The 22,007-nt window shown below is 35.3% G+C and overlaps 1 protein-coding gene across 4 annotated transcripts in view; it reads right to left on the bottom strand.

The window, feature by feature from the left end:
- Positions 1-6,189: 6,189 nt before the first annotated feature.
- Positions 6,190-22,007, bottom strand: part of mob2a (MOB kinase activator 2a) — a 64,987-nt gene continuing 49,169 nt past the window's right edge. For all 4 annotated transcript variants that reach the window (XM_048159228.1, XM_048159227.1, XM_048159226.1 and 1 more), the window contains exons 2-5: positions 15,158-15,321; positions 13,001-13,094; positions 8,766-8,890; positions 6,190-7,559 (exon numbers count right to left, since the gene is read on the bottom strand). In XM_048159228.1, coding sequence (XP_048015185.1) covers positions 7,288-7,559; positions 8,766-8,890; positions 13,001-13,094; positions 15,158-15,321 — 655 coding nt within the window. In that variant the 3' untranslated portion in view covers positions 6,190-7,287. The remainder of the gene's footprint in view (positions 7,560-8,765; positions 8,891-13,000; positions 13,095-15,157; positions 15,322-22,007) is intronic.

Raw genomic sequence — 22,007 nt, 5'->3', positions numbered from 1 at the left:
AAAATAACAGCGTTTCGACGACATGGCGACAAACACACTCTACAAACGCAACTCTTGTGTATTCCTGTGGGCGGAGGTTAGTCAAAAAACTGTTTTAGTGACGTCATTAAAGAAGGAAGTAGAGGGATGTAGTCCAAACTGGCCGTTCGATGTAGGCGACTTCTGTTAAATAAAATATCTCGCTTGGCATTGAACTTTGAGCTTTAAAATTTTACAGATTTTATTTATACTCTAACAACAACATTACACACTAACTAAAGTTTGAAACATGGGATCACGAAGAACGGGACCTTTAACTTTTAAACCTCAAGAATTTCAAATATTGGGTTGGGGTGCAGTTTGGCCATTTCTAATTACTGGGGTCGGGACTAGTCCTTCTCAATGTCTATGGTGGTTATGGTCCTGGCGAAAGCTGTCCGTCAGGGTGTGCGGTAGCACTTTCTGTTGTAGCATTCTGTACCTTTTGGCACACCCATTACAACCATATTAATGGTGCATTCAGCAGTTCTTTGACTAGTATGGAGTCCGTAAAGGGACATGGTGGTTAAAAAAAATAGGAGATGGGAGGAAAAATAATAAACCAATGCTTTTGCGTTTGCTCTCAAATTGTTTGCGTTCCCCTGAGAAACTTTTGCCTTTTGGACTCCGCAAGTCCAGAATGAAATATCTTCTACAAGATATATCAGACTGGTCAGTCCGCCCTCCGTCGCGCCTCGAGTCAACTCCAAACCGTACCGTGCAATCAGAATAATTTATTTCAGTGACGCAAACAGCGTCACTCTAGTGCGCCGAAAGTCCCTTCAATATCAACAAAGATTGTGCACGGGAGACCCGAGAGTTTGTTCTATTCAGCCGTGAATTCAGTTTTAAATGACCAAAAACACATTTACTTTTCGCTGTTGACTCTCTTGTCGCTTTGCTAACGTCTTATCCGCCCTTCTCTGATTGGTTTACTCCGCTTCCTGTTTGCTCGGATTTGCTCCGCCCTAGAAATCGAATTGATTCAATGGCGACCAGACTCATCCACTGGTACAGTTTATCTCATTTTTTTTTTTTCTTCACCATGTCCCATTAGGTATGTGCAGGCTTCCAGGTTCTACATCAGAATGCCAACTCATTGGCCGGCTCCTGCATCACACGCATGCGTTGTGCTGCTCACGTGAACAATAACATCAGCCAATACTCAGCCAGCATTCGGACATAGAACCTGGAAGCGCTGTACTGTCTATACAACATAAACAGTGTAGGATAAAAGCAGGGTATAGAGAAGATATTGTTGAAAAAAGTAGTTATTTTTGTTTTGTTTTTGCACACAAAAAGTATTCTTGTCGCTTCATAACATTAAGGTTGAACCACTGTAGTCACGTTAACTATTTTAACGATATCTTTACTACTTTTCTGGACCTTAAATGTGCTAATTACGTTGCTTCTATGAGGGATAAAAAAACCTCTTGGATTTCATCAAAAATATCTTAATTTGTGTTCCGATGACGACATGAGGGTGAGTAATTAATGACAGAAGTTTCATTTTTGGGTGAATTTACCCTTTAATTATAAAGTCAAAGGAATAATTTCAAATTAATTACCCTTTGAAACATTAATTTGTAAAATTTAAAGGTGATATTGATTTTATTTGCCCTTTTTGTGACAGATGCCTTGAAACTGCAGTTCATTTGATAAAGTTCAAGTTGTAACATAGTTGTAACATACTCTTTTGTTAATAATAATTAAAAAAAAAGCTTTAAAAAAATATTAAACTGCCCACTTTTGAGTTCAGCTTGGTGTGCGACGTGGGGGTGGGGTTAATGGTCGGAGCAACAACAACAACAACAACAACACAAACACAGGAAATGTATTATGATTGTCAAAATATTTGATAACTGAACAGAATTTCATTAGGTTTTCTGACATGTTACAATGTTTACATGGTAAAATTAACTTGTAGGCTACTGTGATTTTTATTCAAATGCACAAATTCATGCCATTTTGTTTTTATGTAATGCTGGGATTCCAAAACATTTTTTCAGCCCAACCTCTTTAATATAATATAGCGAATGGGATGATTTCTTTTCTCTTTGTTTATATACAAGATTATCCTATTCAAATCAATGTGATTAATGAGGCAAGTCAAAAGTAATCTAAAAGTAATCAATAATAGATTACATTACCTGAAATGTGTAACGTGATAGATTGTTACCAGCTAAATATTTTTTGTCATGTAGGCTAATTAGCATTTAGTAATGTACTACAATTTGAAAGCAATCTATTGAACCCTGATTATACAGTCTTGTGTGAGTGTATACATGGGTTGCTTTGGTTAGGTGCATCATCTCGCTCTCCAAATAAGCACCCAGAGGAGTTCTGCACCGCAACTTGACTGGCATATATTGTGTTGTTCCATGCTGTAGTCACGGCCAAAATCTTTGGACATACCGTTTGAACACCATATGAATACTTCCAGCATTTCCATCACCGGTTTTGGTGTTATCATTGTGTCACACCTTAAGAGTGATGCAAAAGACAATTTGAAATCCGATTTGAGCAGCCAGAGCGTTCAGATTGAGGGTACATTTACATGATAACGATGTACTACTAAAAATGGAAAAGTTTTTCTTTGTACAGATGACGTTGTCAATTGATCCCCATTCACACAGATCTGTGTAAACGACTAAAAACGCTGTATCATGCTGCCAGGCCAGTAGTAGGCGATGTCACCTTGTAAAGAATAACTATGCACCTATAGACTTAACACGTAATATGCATGTGTATCATGTCACCGTTTTCACATATTCACATTTTTGTCTTTTACACAGAGACAATAATGGTATCGTTTTCAGACTCCAGTGATAAAGACTTCAGACTTGAATTCGGACTCCAGATAATAGACTCGTGAACATCTCTGGAGTACAGTGGTTCAATATTAATATTATAAAACGACGAGAATATTTTTGGTTCGCCAAAAAACAAAACAAAATAACGACTTATGTAGTGATGGCCGATTTCAAAACACTGGGTCAGGAAGCTTCGGAGCATTATGAATCAGCGTGTCGAATCATGATTCGGATCACTTGTCAAACCGCCAAGCTGCTGAAATCACGTTTGAAAACCAGTTTTAAAAAATTAGCATTTTCAGGCCCCCAAAAATCCGTTGTTGTGTAAATGAGTGGCCAAAAGCCATTAAAAGTTTTTTGTTTTTAGTTGAAAATGATGTCATGTAAATGGCCCCTGAGAAGCCTCTGTAAAAATCTGATTGGAATTGCATTTTAAACCACCTCCAAATGTGGTTTGAATCAGATTTGAAAAAAATCTGATTTCATGTTTGTTTTTTTGCTCTGAAAAACCCATCTTACGGTGGTTGACAGAGCTCAACACGATGTAACTGAAGAAAACACATGCAAATAGAAAAAACACCTGCAAATTAAGAAAACACCTTCATTAGTTTGACAACACGTGTGCTGCAAATACTCACAATGCAACCAAAGACAGAAAAACACTGCAAATACTCATAACGCAACCAAATACATGTTTCAAGTGAACCCCAACAAGTATTTGCACTATTTGGTTGCATTGTTAGTATCTGCAGTGTGTTTTCTGTATTTGGTTGTGTTGTGAGTATTTAAAGCTTGTTTCTGTATTTGGTTGTGTTGCAAGTATTTGCAGTGTGTTTCTGTATTTGTTTGTGTTGTGAGTATTTGCAGTGCGTTTCTGTATTTGGTTGCGTTGTGTGTATTTGGTTGCGTTTTGAGTATTTGGAGTGTATTTCTGTATTTGGTTGTGTTGTGAGTATTTGAAGCATGTTTCTGTACTTGGTTGCGCTGTGAGTATTTGCAGCACGTTTCTGTATTTGGTTGTGTTGTGTGTATTTGCAGCACATTTCTGTACTTGGTTGCGTTGTGAGTATTTGCAGCGCGTTTCTGTATTTGGTTACGTTGTTTGTATTTGCAGCACATTTCTGTATTCGGTTGCATTGTGATTATTTGCAGCGTTTCTGTATTTGGTTGCCTTGTATATGCAGTGCGTTTCAGTATTTGGTTGCATTGCATTTGCAGTGCGTTTCTGTATTTGGTTGCGTTGTGAGTATTTGCAGCGTTTTTGTATTTGGTTGCCTTGTATATGCAGTGCGTTTCAGTATTTGGTTGCATTGCATTTGCAGTGCGTTTCTGTATTTGGTTGCGTTGTGAGTATTTGCAGCGTTTCTGTATTTGGTTGCGTTGTGAGTATTTGCAGGCGTTTCTGTATTTGTTTGCATTGTGAGTATTTGCAGCATTTCTGTATTTGGTTGCATTGTGAGTATTTGCAGCATTTCTGTATTTGGTTGCATTGTGAGTATTTGCAGCGTTTCTGTATTTGGTTGCGTTGTATATGCAGTGCGTTTCAGTATTTGGTTGCATTGCATTTGCAGTGCGTTTCTGTATTTGGTTGCGTTGTGAGTATTTGCAGCGTTTCTGTATTTGGTTGCGTTGTGAGTATTTGCAGGCGTTTCTGTATTTGTTTGCATTGTGAGTATTTGCAGCATTTCTGTATTTGGTTGCATTGTGAGTATTTGCAGTGTGTTTCTGTATTTGTTTGTGTTGTGAGTATTTGCAGTGCGTTTCTGTATTTGGTTGCGTTGTGTGTATTTGGTTGCGTTTTGAGTATTTGGAGTGTATTTCTGTATTTGGTTGTGTTGTGAGTATTTGAAGCATGTTTCTGTACTTGGTTGCGCTGTGAGTATTTGCAGCACGTTTCTGTATTTGGTTGTGTTGTGTGTATTTGCAGCACATTTCTGTACTTGGTTGCGTTGTGAGTATTTGCAGCGCGTTTCTGTATTTGGTTACGTTGTTTGTATTTGCAGCACATTTCTGTATTCGGTTGCATTGTGATTATTTGCAGCGTTTCTGTATTTGGTTGCCTTGTATATGCAGTGCGTTTCAGTATTTGGTTGCATTGCATTTGCAGTGCGTTTCTGTATTTGGTTGCGTTGTGAGTATTTGCAGCGTTTTTGTATTTGGTTGCCTTGTATATGCAGTGCGTTTCAGTATTTGGTTGCATTGCATTTGCAGTGCGTTTCTGTATTTGGTTGCGTTGTGAGTATTTGCAGCGTTTCTGTATTTGGTTGCGTTGTGAGTATTTGCAGGCGTTTCTGTATTTGTTTGCATTGTGAGTATTTGCAGCATTTCTGTATTTGGTTGCATTGTGAGTATTTGCAGCGTTTCTGTATTTGGTTGCGTTGTATATGCAGTGCGTTTCAGTATTTGGTTGCATTGCATTTGCAGTGCGTTTCTGTATTTGGTTGCGTTGTGAGTATTTGCAGCGTTTCTGTATTTGGTTGCGTTGTGAGTATTTGCAGGCGTTTCTGTATTTGTTTGCATTGTGAGTATTTGCAGCATTTCTGTATTTGGTTGCATTGTGAGTATTTGCAGCGTTTCTGTATTTGGTTGCGTTGTATATGCAGTGCGTTTCAGTATTTGGTTGCATTGCATTTGCAGTGCGTTTCTGTATTTGGTTGCGTTGTGAGTATTTGCAGCATTTCTGTATTTGGTTGCTTTGTGAGTATTTGCAGCATTTCTGTATTTGGTTGCATTGTGAGTATTTGCAGCATTTCTGTATTTGGTTGCGTTGTGAGTATTTGCAGCATTTCTGTATTTGGTTGCATTGTGAGTATTTGCAGCATTTCTGCATTTGGTTGCATTGTGAGTATTTGCAGCATTTCTGTATTTGGTTGCTTTGTGAGTATTTGCAGCATTTCTGTATTTGGTTGCATTGTGAGTATTTGCAGCATTTCTGTATTTGGTTGCTTTGTGAGTATTTGCAGCATTTCTGTATTTGGTTGCTTTGTGAGTATTTGCAGCATTTCTGTATTTGGTTGCGTTGTGAGTATTTGCAGCGCACGTGTTGTCAGATTGATGATGTTTTCTTAATTTGCTGGTGTTTTTCTAGTTGCAAGTGTTTTCTTCAGTTGCAGTGGGTTGAGCTCTCTCAGCCACCGTACCATATATGGTCATTTGCTGGCAGTCTTAACATAGCCTTAAATGACTCTTCACAAAACAATTTCTTCATGTATGAAACATTTAAACCAAGCACTTTTAAATGTCTAAGTTTCAAATCTGAACTAACCTCAACAAGTTTCTAAGGACGCTGATACATTGAGGTCTATCTTTCCATTTTTACCTGAACCGTCTCATTAATGAAGTAAACGCAACACAGATGTAATGTGGCATTTCTTGTTTTTATTTGATTATGTTTCGCAGAGCTTAAAATATTAAGTGGCTTTTAACTTAGATAATTAAAATACATAAAAAGAAAGCAAGAACGGAAGAACTCTGCAAATAGATTAAAAAAGTAAAAAATAAATAAGGAGAAATGCTCTCTTGCTAAAGGCAATTATTGTGATTTTTTTTTTATATATAGTTACAATCTATTTCTTGGGAGACAAAAAAAACTTAATGTGCATTTTCTACACATATGGGCTGCCACAATATTTATGACCTGATAATTTAGAAAAAGAAAAAGATAAAAAGTGGAACTAAAAAGAATGGTTGCGACACTGGAGGATGCGCTCTCTCATCAATACAACACAGCAAGTCAACTGCCATGCAACGATTACTTGTCCCTGTCTGCATCATCTCTCTGAGCGAGCAGACACGCAAATATCGCTAGTATCCTTGTCAGAAACCTACAAAGCAAGTCCAGACTTCCTCTAGAGCATCATTCAAACCATCATAGCTTTTTTACATAATCTTGAAAGGCTAAAGAGTACATTTTGAATAATGAATGATGGCTGGAATATGAAAGAGAGAGGCTCTGGTACAGTTTTATGTGAAATAAGGCTGCAGAGATCATAAACAGTCAGTCGGTACATGACTTCACTCCCTCCACAAGGGGGAGCCAGAGGTCAATGATAATTTTCTAAACAGTGTTGCATATAAACAGACAATACCTTAGCTATATATCTAAGGCACTGATGAGAGCCGAGCTGAAAAACCATTCCCTAAAATAAAACAAAACATAAAAACCTCCAAGAGCGCATGCGCAAAAATAATAATAAAAAAGCAAATTAAAATATAAAATGATCCTATATAAATGATAATGTTGACAGATTGTTTGTCCTGTAGGAAACATTCACACCAATCTGTGCTGGTACAAAGACTGCAGACCACCGGCCCCCGTCCCCACCTTTTGATCAGTTCACATTAAGTCGGTGAGGGAAAAGTGATGGAGGGGCCCGTCCAAGGAGGCCTTCCCGCTTTTTTGTCATCTTCCTCCTTTGTTCTTACTCCGAGGAGTTCTGTCAGATCTGCTGTCGGCTCATCTCTCGGTCACGTGATTGTGTGGATGGGGGGGCAGGGGGGCGCACAGCACCTCCGACAGGTCGTCCATGATGCAGGTCTCCTTGGGGTCGATCAGGTTGAATTCCCTGACGAAGACGATGAAATGTGCATACAGTGTGTTCAAGTGTCCCTGCAGCTCCAGAGCCACCGTCTCTTTAAAGTGCGCCCAGTAAATGTGCGCCAACACGTGGAACAGATATCGACAGACCTTCTTCACCAGAGACTCGAACGAGTTGGGAAAGTCTTTGCCTGGAAGGAAATTGAGATTATTATTTTTTTTATTATTATTGATTTTATTTAATGTTTAATTATCATTTAATCAAATTAAATCAAAATGAATTAAATAAATATTGTTAATTTTAGTTTTTTTTTCCATTTATTTTTTTCCATTTAAATATCAAAAGATTAAAAAAATAAATAAATAAATAAATAAATAATATATATATATATATATATATATATATATATATATATATATATATATATATATATATATATATCATATTAATTATAATGATTTTTATTCCTTATAAAAAGGTTTATTTTTACTTTGACAGCTAAATAATCAGGTTTAATTAATTTACAAACAATTAATGTCATTTATTGTTTGTCATTAAATCAATTGTTAGGAAATTAGGAAACCTGCTAGGATTAGAAAAGAATCTAATTAATCTAATTAATTATTTTTTTTTTTTATTCCTTAAAAAGGTTTATTTTACTTTGACAACAGCTATTTCTTTCAAAAGAAAAAAGTAAATAAAATGTATTAAAATAATCAGGTTTAATTAATACGCAAATTATTAAGTTGTTTGAAATTAAATAAAATGTTAGCAAAATTAAAAATAAAAAAGCATGAAACATTTATATATTTACAAGTTATATATATTTATTTATTTTAGGGCTGTCAAATGATTAATCGCATACAAAATAAAAGTTTGAGTTTGCATAATATATGTATGAGTACTGTGTGTAAATAATATGTATATATAAATACAAATTAATGTATATATTTAAGAGAAAATGTAGTTTATGTACAAAATATTTTTATTTATATACAAAATAAAATATAAATAAATATATATACTTGTAAATATTTCTCAAATATATACATGAATGTGTTTATATTTATATTTATATATACATAATAATTACACATAGTACACACACATATATTAGGCAAACTCAAATTTTATTTTGTATGCGATTAATCAATTTATTTTAGATTAATCATATCTCTCATTATAGCTATATATTTTTTTAATTCCATATGGCTATTTCTTGCAAGAGAAATAAGTAAATCAAGGAGAAAGTCCAGATAAGTTATATTCACAAAGCTCATTCTACTCTATGAACACTAGAGAGCGCCACTGATCTAAGGGATTTTACTTCAAAAGTTTTAATCTCAAATTGTGTAGTTCTCTATTATGGCTGCTAGAGGGCAGTAATTATACACACCATATTTTGTGGGAAAGATTTCTTCATCCGTCACTAATTTCTGCACGAAAGTCATAACAAGATCGATATACTGAGGCGCAGTGCACTTCGTCTTCTTCCCCCTTTCATCATACCAGTAGTATATTCTGTAAAAAAAAAAAAAAAAAAGATGAAAAACTGTGAAAATCAACTTCTTGTGAGTCACATTTCGAGCACATTAGGACAAAGTGAACAATTTACTGTTTAAAGAAACAGGAATGCAGCTTCTATCAGATTTTAAGGAGGATTGCTCATCATGAAACAGAGTTTGGGAGGGTAGCATGGGTTCGAGGGGCTGTAGACATTACAAATCTCTTGGAATGCAGCCTGTCCGCATAACTGACCTTACAGCAGGGACCCAGTGACCTGATGCATTCAATGGATGAGCAAATTCAAACACCAACCAAACGGGATGAAATAAAGATCGCTTGTTAACTGAAATAACCGTCGAGGTAAACTAAAGTGCATTAGCGCGTAAACACAGACGCTACATGTGTTTGAATGGACATTCAAGCAAATGGCAGGCTGAGTGCCAGCAAGTTTCTCAATGTTCTCGAATATCTACAAATAACACGGTCGAGTTACAGATTTCAACTCCAAGTGGAAATTGTGGCAGTTAATTTCACAACCACAAAACCTTGAGTACTAAATCTACCTGTACAAAACTCTCCAACAAAAGTTTTTTCCAAATATTTTGAGTAAAAACGCCCACTAAAATCAGGACTTTGGAAACAGAATTTTTTTTTTTAAATCACAATTTATGCAATAGCACAAGAAGTAGAAAACATTTTAAGGTGTTTCTTAAACTATGGGCACTTCTAGCACTGGATGTTTAGAAAATAAAAGTCTCTTAAAACAATTTTCATTCTCAACTAGGTTAATTTGTATAATAATTAATTTATCAAATGTCCAACACAGGAGAATTGTCATTTTTTGAAACGTACAAACATTTTCACCACAATGTCTTTTAAACCACACGTTTGTTTCATAAACTTAAGTAGTGGAAATTACATTTTTGGAAAAAACATTTTTGGAATAAATTGGCCAAATTCTTTGTTTCTAAGGCTAATTTTATAGCTAGCATTTTATGTTTCCTAAATAAACACAAAAATGTCTTTTTTTTACAATTATTTTTAAAAATTCACAAAAATATGCTTGCCACAAATTGTTTACCTTAAGTTTTATTTTCCACACAGATCACTGATAAAATTTTTAATTATTAGGAGCAAAACTATAACTGAGGGACTGTCATAGTTTGTGTAAAACTGATATAAATATTCGCAAAATAAATATTTGTTCAGATTATCATAGTTTTAAATGATTTTTATGAAGAATTTTCATAGTTTAAGATTGAAAGTCTGTGTCTGAGACAATAAGACAACATTTATGCTTAAAATGAATTTGAAAAGAATACAAAAAATAAATGTAATAGATGTAATAAATGTTACGGGGAAAAAAAACCCCTGAGAAGTGTCCATAGTTGAAGAAACACTAAAAAACATAATCATACAAATAAAATACCTCAGCATATAAACACATAACTCTGCACTAAATCACAAATGAAAACCAAATCAGAAACAAGCTGAACATCAGGTCTATTTGTGCATCACTGTCCCTCCCTTTCCTCCCAGCCATTTCATCAGTAATTGATTTACCAATTGAAGAACCGGTAGTGACGGAAAATAAGGCTCGTGTTTATGAGCACACCCATCCTTGCCCTTCGTGGTATGCCTGGGGCGAGTGCGCAATTGTTTGTGTTTTGTGTGTTGGCAATTCTTGTCCTTTAAACGTTTGCCATGAATAGTCAAGCATCTGGTTCTACAGGGTCAGTGCAAGCGAGGAGTCAAGCCTTTAGCGATTCACACCCAGGCTTCGCTCCGGCCAAACAGGGCAAACAAGTTGAGCAAAGATTTTTAAAAAAGTCAACATGGTTACATGTGGGACTGTGTACAGTCCGAGGAACATCCTTCTGTTTGAGTGATTCTACAAATGGGGCATTTTTTGAATGCTTAATTTTGAAAATGAAACCTTTCAAACTATGTTTTACATTCAGAGTTATAGGGGTCCTACTATGCTATTTTACATTTTCAGCTTTCTTTAGTGTGTAATGTTGTTGATTGAGCATGAAAAAGATCTGCAAAGTTACATAGTCAATCCAAAGGGAGTTATTCTCTGTATCAGTAACACTGTAACACTCTGAACTCCCTAAAACGCCTCGATTCTAGTCTTGAGTTTTCTTCTGGGAATGAACACATCACAATATTCATTTAAATAAGTCTTACGTGTAACAAAGCGGATGAGGCTTGGTTGAGCTATGTTAGTAGTGTGTTGAAACTCGTGGTTATGTAAGGGGCGTGACATTTCTGAAATACACTCGAAGCGGCTGACCATTAACAAAACACTAATCCAGCCGACCAATCAGAGCGCATTGAGCTTTTCAGAAGGAGGGGCTTCATAGAGACATGAACTAAACAGAGTGATACTGACAGACTGGGAAGAGAGGAGCTGCAACAATGTCAAATATGGGAAAAAATAATGTTTTTTTTTTGTTTTTTTTAAACATTTTTGAATGTGAATACCAAAAACTAAATCAAGACTTTGTAAAAGCGTATAATACTTCCTCTTTAAAACTCTTATTAACCTTCAAATAGATGACGGTGGATTATTGATATTTTGTGTAATGATGTTTTTCACTTTTTCTAAGAAAATGTTCAATAATTCAGTTAAAGGATTAGTTCACTTTCAAATTAAATTTGCCTGATAATTTTCTCACCCCCATGTTATCCAAGATGTTCATGTCCTTCTCTCTTCAGTAGAAAAGAAATGAAGGTTTTTGATGAAAACATTCCAGGATTATTCTCCTTATAGTGGACTTCAATGGCCTCCAAACGGTTGAAGGTCAAAATTACACTTTAATTGCAGCTTCAAAAGCGTTATTTGTTCAAAGCATTAATTGTTATATACTTGCACTAGCATATTGTATATGACAATTTGAAGCTGCAATGAAACTGTAATTTTGACCTTCAACCGTTTGGGCTCCATTGAAATCCACTTTATGGAGAAAAATCCTTGAATGTTTTCATCAAGAACCTTAATTTCTTTTCGACTGAAGAAAGAAAGACATGAACTTCTTGGATGACATGGGGGAGAGTAAATTATCAGGAAATTTTAATTTTAAAGTGAACTAATCCTTTCACTGTGTGAAGATTTACTCAAATACTGAGCGTTTTGATAATGATTTCGGTAAAAATCTGCTCTTAGATCATTAAAAAAACAAATCTTAAAATTAGACATTTCTCACTGTTAGGCTCTGGCAGAGATGTGCTTCTCTGTTGCTTCTCATTTCCACCATAATTGAGTTTAAACTATTTTATAGAAATTTACAACTAATTTAGTTGTTCTCTAACATGCTCTGTGTGATGGTAATGACAGCAGTATTGGGGACAGCAAATGTTACAGTAACATTACAAATTATTCAAAAATAAACAAAATAATGTAAATAGGTATTAGGTAATTAGGTAAAATACTGTACTGTGGATTTTCTGAATTTTCTGGTTACTTTCGATATAGTATAGAGAAGTAGTTAAAAGTCTAGGTAAGGGGAAAGCACAAAATAGACATTCTGGGAAATTGAAGTCACACAACATTTTACTCTTTACTCTTAAAAATGAGAAAAAAGTAATTATTACTTTCACAGAGTTTGTCAAGAGACTAAAGCTGTAAGGTAAATGTTCTTACAAGTAATTCTATAACTGATCTTTCTTTCATCTTAAGTTCAGGCTCCTGATCTTTTGAAACACCCATATAGCCTGTGAGAACATTTAACTATAGGCGTTTAAGGCCATTTAATTGGTTCCGCTTCAAACAAACGTACAAATCCTCTAGTCCTGAGAATAGTTCCCTTGTATTCTCTTGTTCAAAACACATCTGAAAGCCAAACAAGCACTGGCTTCAGTAAAATGTGTGTCAGCTTTCATTCCAGTCATGCATTAACCCGAATCAGCCCTACAAACCCAGATTCTTACAGAGCCAGTGTGCTGATCTGGGATCTGGCCTTAAAATGGAAAACTTTGTGAATATAAGAAATATTTGATCCAGAAGCAGTTCTCGTAAAAGGAAGGTTCTGATTCTCACCCCAGGACACGTCTAGAGGAAGAAAGAGCTAGAAAGAAAGACAGACGAAACAAAGAAAGAGAAAAGAAAATGAAAGCACTTACGTATTACAGGCCGTCATGGCTTGACATGTGTCCCCAGTGCAAAACTCTGAGATTGTGCTATACTGCAGATTTATGAGATTGAAGAAGGTTGTTGCTGCAAAGGACGAAAGAAAAGTGTTAAGAGGTGACATTCAGAGAAGATTTTCACTGATATTTCACAATCACTAAAGCTGAAGAGCTTTAAGGCATCGCAGTCAGGCTCATGGCATGAAGTCTGTTCAATAACAGCAAATTATGGTGCCTCATAAGATGCCTCGTTTTAGCCAGTTTCTTAGCAGGAAACCCCAGAATGCACTGCAACAAGCTTGGATGAGGCAAGAGAAATGTTGATTATAAATAAATACATTTTATTCAATACTCTATATTAACAATAAATAAAGTTGTGTAATTAAAAATTATTATATTAAACATCATTTGTGTGTACTATATATTTTTTTATTTGACTATCCTGTCATTAGCTTAGCAAAAATGCTAACATCAAACTTTAAATTTTTATTGCTTGCTAGGTGAAAATCAGAAGTGACTATGGTTAAGGGTTTGTTCAAATCATTAACGCTTAGGATCGGCATTAGTTAGCATGGAAATAAAGCACTAGGAAATAAAGTTTGGTTCATAACTGAACTTTTTAATTGGCTCATAATGAAATTTGTTTGTGGATCATTGACGAATAAGGTTTTTAAAACTGTAATAAAATTAATTTTGTGGTTTTATTAAGTGTTAACAATAAGATTATGTGATTTTTTATAATCAATTAATACTGCTTTTGTCATTTTTTACAAGATGGACAAAATTTGTCACCAAAAAAGTCATTTGGTTTAATCAAAATTTCGGTTTTATCGAATGACGAAATTTTCAAACAATGCTAACAAGCTGATATCTAGCTAGCTAGCAAAAGGACAGTCAAACATTTTATATTTAGTACAAGTTTTTAAAATATTACAAAATTTTCTCTGTTTTATAGCGGTTGTACCGAATGACCTGATGTTTCAGGACATGCGTATGAGAAAGTGAAAACATGAATTTTTCAAATAGTTACAGAGAGTTAGTTACTTTGCTTCATGATCATGTGGTCCTTCACAGGTGTCTGAATGACGTCACATCCTGTCACATGATATTGAACACATGACTTGATCCAAAATGGTCCCTTTATATTGGTTACTCCGAATGACATCAATGAAATTCATTTTTCCGGACATTCTTTCTCATAACAAAGCAAAGACGTCTACGTCATTACTATGTTGATATATGATGTTATGAAATCATGCCAGAATAAAAAAATATATACATTTATTACATTTTGAGATATTTTATTCACAAATTAAATGGTGTATTGGCCTTTGGATGGTTAAACCGAATGACCTTTTGACAATTCAAAATCTTTAAAATACCTGTATATGTAGCAAAATATAATTAAAACCTGATAGATTCATTAAAAGAGATCTAGTTGTACTACTTTACATACTTTGGATGTCATATCTTTATTATTATTATTATTATTATTATTATTATTATTATTAAGGCCTTTGGACAAAAAAATAACCCGTCACGTCATTAATCCTTGTTTTGTTTTTTGACTATCGTTAGCTAACATCAAACTTGAACGTTTTATTGTTTGCCAGGTCAAAATCCACTTAAACCCAAAGTATACTTCGTTTTTTTACTGGTATGCTAGCGTATGTGTACAGTCGAACGTGTAGCATTTCAAAGTATACTCCATTTGATAGGCGGTCAACGCGTGCACTCTAGAAAGTTTCATCTTTGTCCAGAGTCTGCGCTATTTTTCTCCAGAAGTTACGACAGATAAAAATGTCTTTGTGTTCTTTTAAACTAAAGTTGCGCTCTTACAAGCGCTTGTCAATGCGGGCAACTGTTGTTGTTGTAGTCTCCGGTATTTTGTTGTTGTTGTTCCATCTCTTTTAGCTTTGGAAATAATTTGTTTAATAATGAAATTATCTATTTTCACATCATTAACTATTTAAGAAGGTAGTGCTCTGAAATGGCTTTGTGTACTCTGCGCACACATACACACACTAAAATGCAACTGATTTACAAACTCCTGATTGAGAGAAGGTTATTTTTGAAGACGGACAAAAACTCCCAGCCTCAAAATACAGGGCAAACACTCATAACGGCTTTAATGTTTGGTTAGGAACTCACTGTTGCTGGCGAGCCATTCGTTGAGGTCTATCTCTTTGGTGGGAAGCGCCACCAAATCTTTCAGGTCGAAGTCCATGACCCGTACTTTTGTGTACTCTGGCTCCAAGTAGTGCTTCTTCTCTTCAGCGGGTGCTTTCTTTCCATTGGGCTTCGTTTTGGATTTCCTGCAAGACAGAAGAAGAGAGATACGTTAAGATGAGACAGAGTGGAACAAAGGTGAAGTGCGTTTTTCTTGTTGTACCAAATGCACAAGTGGTTTTCAAACATTTAAATTTAATGACTGTATAAATGACATGTGGTGTAACTATCAAGTAAAATATTATAACATTTTCGTTATAAGTTTTAATTAGTTTTTAAGAATGGCATTCTTTTTTAATTTGGTTTTAATTGGGGTTTTTTTTTCATTTTTCTTTCCTTTTTTCCAGAACTATTGTACAAACGTTGACTAAAAATGTATCAAAAGTAATTTTAAGTAAGAAATTAAAAACATGCTCAACAAAGAAGAGGAGCATTCAAGTCATTGTGTCTGTAAATCACATCTATAAAATAAGATCCAGACAAGAAAGGACTTCCCAAAGTAGTCCTACATCTCCGCTTCTTTGGGCTAAATCACATTTCTCCTCTGTTTCAAACTCAGGTGTCAAAACAGACTTCCAGTGCTAGTTTTAACATGTAAATGCCAGAATCGCATTGCTGTGGCAGATCCCGCAGCTGGCAGGGACAAAGGTTATAGGGTCATTAAACAGTTAATAACAAGAGTACAGGCAAGGAAGGGTTATAAAGAATTTACATCCTTTCCTTGACCCCTATTTGGTTTATGATGTTTATGTGAACAAATTAGGTAGAGTTTCTTTTTACTACTCGTTAATTTTAGCTCTTTTCTTCCTTGCAGCCTTAAATCAGTGTTTCAATTCAGACAAAGAATCTGAATTTATCACTCATCCACCAACTTGACTTCCTGTTGTCTCTCAGCACTATAAACACCTCATTCCCAACCTCAAGTTTCTGACCACCTTCACCATTTCCTCTTTTTCACACACAACACTTCATCACAGCAGCAGGAAGAGGACTTATTACGGAGACCAAAGTCCATAAACAGTGTTTTTAAATTGAAGCCAAGACAAAAGGAATGGTTTTGGATTGCTTCCGAGTGGGAAAGATCTTATCCATATCAAGGTCTTAAATTGACTCGTGTCAAAGGTCTAGAAGGGTTAATCATGGAGCACATTTTGATCAAACATCATTGGAGCGTGGGAAGTCTGGTAAACTTCAACTTTTCTTGCATGTCATTCCGTTTAACTACACAGGATTAGTGTTCTGTGTAAAACAGGAAAGAGATGAAGATAAATCACCAGGGGAATTCACACTATGAGCCAATTTAATGCTTGGCTAATAAAGTCAAAGATAGGAAAAATTCAAAATATGGAGGAAATAAAGACAGAACAAAAAAAAAAGATTCTTGTTCCTCTTTCAACAGTAGAGCATTTTCATGGATCCTAATAATCTGATTGTAATCAGACCAGTAGCACAGTCAGAATAAAAAAAGTTTGTTTGTTTGTTTATTAAGTTTTTACGGCATGTTAGCATCATGGCTATTTGCATGGCAAACAAAAAGGTCAGTATAATCCATAAAATTTACATTATAATATAAAACATTTCCAGAATAAAAAAAGTCACACGTAACCACGTCAATTGGAAGGAATTTGGCAAAATCCAATTAAAATTTCATTCTGATTGTAAGGGGTGGTTTAAACCTTTTCTAAACACTGTAAACACTTGATCACATTGAAAACTGCAATGACGTAGAAATTACGTAATGATGTATGACGAGTGGAACGAGCTGTTGTCATTGTTGAATATATTGTCATAAATGACTGTTGTGCGATTCTAAAATTCTCCTTCTTTCAGTTGAACAGAATCAGAGATATTAAAAAAATATTCCAAGCTTTATAATGGGAGTGAATGGCGCTCAAGATTTTGAAGCCCAAATAAGTGCATCCATCCAACATAAAAGTAAACCATACGCCTCCAGGGGATTAATAAAGGCCTTCTGAAAAATATCCATATTTAAAACTAAAATAACTAGTGGCCAAGTTGACTTGCGCCAAAAGAGCATGTAGCATGTAGGAGTATCGTAAGCTTAGATGCCTCTCGCGGTTCGAATAAATAGGCCTGGGCAACAAACTCAAGCTCCTCTTCTCTTACATTGAAATCCACCGACATTTCTCTTTAAAAATTCTCGCTTAGGACTTCTAATTTGTGACTGATGTTTTGTTTTGCTCTATCCTCTGTGCTTCGGTGTTCGTCAGTGCGTCAGGTCAGGGATTACTCTTTTGGCGTAAGTCAATTTATATAGGCCGTCTGTCAGAAGCTAGTTATTTTAGTTTTAAAGATTTAAATATAGATATTTGTCTTACAAAAATGCATCGCTTCGCTTCAGAAGGCCTTTATTAACCCCCTGGAGCCATACTTTTATGATGGATGGATGTGCTTTTTTGGACTTCAAAATCAGGAGCACCATTCACTACCATTATAAAGCTTGGAAGAGCCAGAATATTTTATAATATAACTCTGATTGTGTTCATCTGAAAGAAGTCATATACATCTAGGATTGCTTAAGGGTGAGTAAATCATGGGAACATTTTCATTTTTGGGTGAAATATCCCTTTAAGTACCCGATCACTTTATTTAGCGTTCATGTTTAGATTCAGCCATTGAAATGAATTAATTCCGATTGAAACAAAAGGTGTCCATGTAAACGTAGCTCATGACGAACTGCCCCTATAAAAATCCGCCTCATTATTAAAATTAAAACGCTGAGGCAATAAACTTTGTAAAACTCATCCTGCACATTTGCTATGGACATTGATACCTGAATGATCAGAACGGCGAAATGACGAATGACATCCAACAGAAGAACGGACTCATACCATATAGAAACCAGAATAATAGAGGCCTGGTGGGCTCTTTTGACTTGGCCCAGTAAGCAACTACCAAGAACACCATAGCAACTGTACAGCAACAGATTAACCTTTCAGAACACCTTAGCAACTGCATAGCAACCTCCTGGCAACCACCCAGAAACTGTAGCATCATGGTGGATAGTGTTCTTAAAACGCTCTCATGGCAATTCGTAAATATTTTTTCATTTTTGTGTGGCTAATTCGTATTTGTACAATCTCAGTCATGTTTAAGAATGATCATGCTTATACATCCCACTGACAGATAGGGTTTGGGACCTTATTTTATTTTATTTTTTTTAAATGTATGTTTCTGTATAATTCACATCATATGAATTAATACAATATTGGCACCTAGTAATAGAGTTACGTTTTCTCATGAGATCGGTTGAGCAGAAAATGAAGCATCCAATTCATGAAATCATTCTGGGATGAGTTTTGCTTTATATATTTTAAATAAAATTATTAGCAAAGAACCTGAACAACTGATCTCGGACCAGCATAAAGGATCAACATTGAAGGATCAACCAATATCAAGTGAAAGTGAAGCCAACAAGCAAGCAGGCAGCTGTCAGGTCCATCTAAGACTATGAACTCAAGGCTTGAGCCAGCTGGAAGATCTGAACATCTTTGATAGATCAGCGCAGCTGAGCTCAATCATTCCGCAAAACACATCCCTCCGCTGACACATTTTAATGTCCAGAATTTAATAGGAAGAGAATACGATTTATTAAAAGGTTACACTCAGAAGCTACATTTAGTCCAACATGCACCTTCTAGAGTTACCAGATCAAGAAAACATGATCATTTAACCCTAATTTTATCATCTCTACACTGGTTACCTATTAGGTTCTGTATAGATTACAAAGTATTGCTACTGACCTATAAGGTCCTAAATGATTTAGCCTGTATATTTAACAAATCTTCTATCACCCTACAAACCATCATCCTCTTTAAGGTCACAAAACTCTGGATGTTTGGTAAAACCTGGGATATCTGAAATGATGGCTACACCCCTGATTATGACCCCTGTTTTAACACATTTTGTCAGCATGTTTTTTTTTTTGCTTATTCGCTAATAAGTCGAAACACTCTCTGTAAACAAATCAAATTCACAAGTGGAGTGACACCATATTTAACTGTAGTGTGAACGCTACCAAAGTGGAGCCAAGAATGGTTGTCTGTCTGTAAAACTATGTTGTGACACGTGAGTTTAGTGTTCGATACACAAACACAGATGGTTTTCTGCAGCTGAGTGGATGTTACAGGTCTTTGGTTGAAACCTTGGCTTGGTTTGAGTTTGAGAATTACAATGCCTTTTATGGCAAAGATATCTGCGGGAAACTGCTCTGAGTGGGCATGAAGTGTGTGTGTGTGTGTGTGTGTGTGTGTGTGTGTGTGTGTGTGTGTGTGTGTGTGTGTGTGTGTGTGTGTGTGTGTGTAACAGGAGGGCCGCTGGCAGCTAGAAAGTTTTTCTTTCTCCTAAAATAAACTAACTAATGGCTTGAGAATTTGCCCTGCGCCACATAATTCACGAAAACAGTGCTTCCTGGAAAATTACGAAACCCAGGGAAGGCTAAAATGAAACAATGTGCGTTCAGATTTTTGGATGCACAAACTGTTTCTTCTTGTAAAAACCAACTATATTGGGGAACTGACATAACATGGTGTTCTGGATCCTCAAAATGCATTCCCAGGCACTACTTGTTTTATCAAAATAAGTCAGGAGACTTCATTGACATCTTGTGATTAATTTTAAAATATAAAAAAAAAAATATAGATGTTTTTTCTAACACAGTGTTTGTTGGCAGTGTCTTAAAGCATGTGGAACATTCACTGGTTTTCCTCAAAGGTTTGGCATAAATAAGGTTCACAAGTGGGAACTGAAACAATTAAACAATTAACTTCATTGCCAAGTAAACATCTTGTCAAAATCAATTATTAATTACAGCGTGCTATTCAGAATCTCAAAGATGAACTATGCATGAGGCTTGACATTATGCAACACTCTCATCCAGCATCTGCAGCAGCTAAAACATCTAAACATCCCTAAATCATTCTGACTCAAACAAAACTCTGAGAACAGAGCTGGAAACTGTGCTGGTATGCCATATGCATACCAAAACTACAATCTGGAAATCAGTAAACAGCAGTAAAACAATCCAGCATCTGTATCTGGATGGTTTCTTTTGCTCTTTAAACATTGTTATTCTATAAAATAAATAAATTAATAAAATAAAAAGCACCAAAACAGTTTCAGTGCAATGTTCCTCACAAAATTGCTAAATTGAGTAACGTTTTGAGCAAGAAACTCTTCATCAGGCTGAAAATTACAAACAAAAGTAACCCATAATTGAATGTCACATGACATAGCAATCTGAAAAAAATTAAAATAAAATTAAGGGAGCCAATGTTTCATTTCAGTCCAAACAGCCCAAATAAAAGCCACTAAGGATCCCTGTCAAATGATAGATTGATATATTGGCCATGCTGATTAATATGGATGATATTTGTCCATTTTTGACATTGCCATTAAAGGGTTAGTTCACCCAAAAATTAAAATTCTGTCATTAATTACTCACCCTCATGTCGTTTCAAACCTGTAAGACTTTCGTTCATCTTCGGGCACACAAATGAAGATCTTTTTGATGAAATCTGAGCGATTTCTGTCCCTCCATTCACAGCTATGCAACTTTGTATGTGAATAAAAGCCTAAAATCAGTCTTTTCATTTTCATCATATAAAGTGATCGAGTCTCTTCAGAAAATTTGGACTAAACCGCTCAATTCATATGGATTAGTTTTACGATCTCTTTATGAACTTTTTGAAGCATCAAAGTGGTAGTTGCGTAGCTTTCAATGGAGGGACAGAAATCTGAAGATGAACGAAAGACTTACGGGTTTGGAACGACATGATGGTGACAGAATTTTCATTTTTGGGTAAACTATCCTTTTAACTAATAATTATTAAGTGAATAAAACTGTGTAAAAATAAGTAGGGCTGTCAAACGATTAATCGCGATTAATCGCATACAAAATAAAAGTTTGAGTTTGTATAATATATGTGTGAGTAATGTGTGTAATTAATAATTAATGTATATATTTAAGAGAAATGTTATTTACGTACAAAAAAATATTTATATATATATAATATAAATTATATAAAAATATAAATAAATACATATACTTGTAAATATTTCTCAAATATATACACATGGATGTGTTTGTATTTATATACATAATAATTACACACAGTACACCCACATATATTAGGCAAACTCAAACTTTTATTTTGTATGCGATTAATCGTGATTAATCGTTTGACAGCCCTAAAAATAACTGATCATTTCATCTAGCATTATGTTAATTTTGGTCATCATCCTGCTCTAATATAAGCACTAACATTTATTGGCATGTAGTTTTTACAGCCTTCCTTGATTAATGTAATATCACCCTTTAAAAAAAAATAAGAAAATTAAACTTGTTTGTGCCTCACTGTATAGTCAGGATGAATTTATATTTGCTTTAAACTATTTACATAGCATTTATAATGGTTTCAAACAAACTTGTTGACCTTCAGTGTTAATGCAAAAGTACTTGTTGGTCTTTGGATGAGTATGTCTAGCCAAGTTTGTACTTCCTAGTTCTTATCGGCATGAAGAGTGTGTGAAGAGCCACTGAGATGACAGTATTGCGTTAAACACAGCAACAGCAGCATGGGGACGGACAACAAGAGGTCATCAGCACAGCATCACAACAGAGAGGTGGGGGGAAGAGAGCTAGGGGACATCATCCCTCACTCACTCACACACACACACACACACACACACACACACACACACACACACACACACACACACTTAAAGTACTTGTCACAGTTTTATTCATTTC

Source organism: Megalobrama amblycephala, linkage group LG15, assembly GCF_018812025.1.
Source record: "Megalobrama amblycephala isolate DHTTF-2021 linkage group LG15, ASM1881202v1, whole genome shotgun sequence".
Taxonomy (NCBI): domain Eukaryota; kingdom Metazoa; phylum Chordata; class Actinopteri; order Cypriniformes; family Xenocyprididae; genus Megalobrama; species Megalobrama amblycephala.
This window is presented reverse-complemented; position numbering and strand designations above follow the sequence as displayed.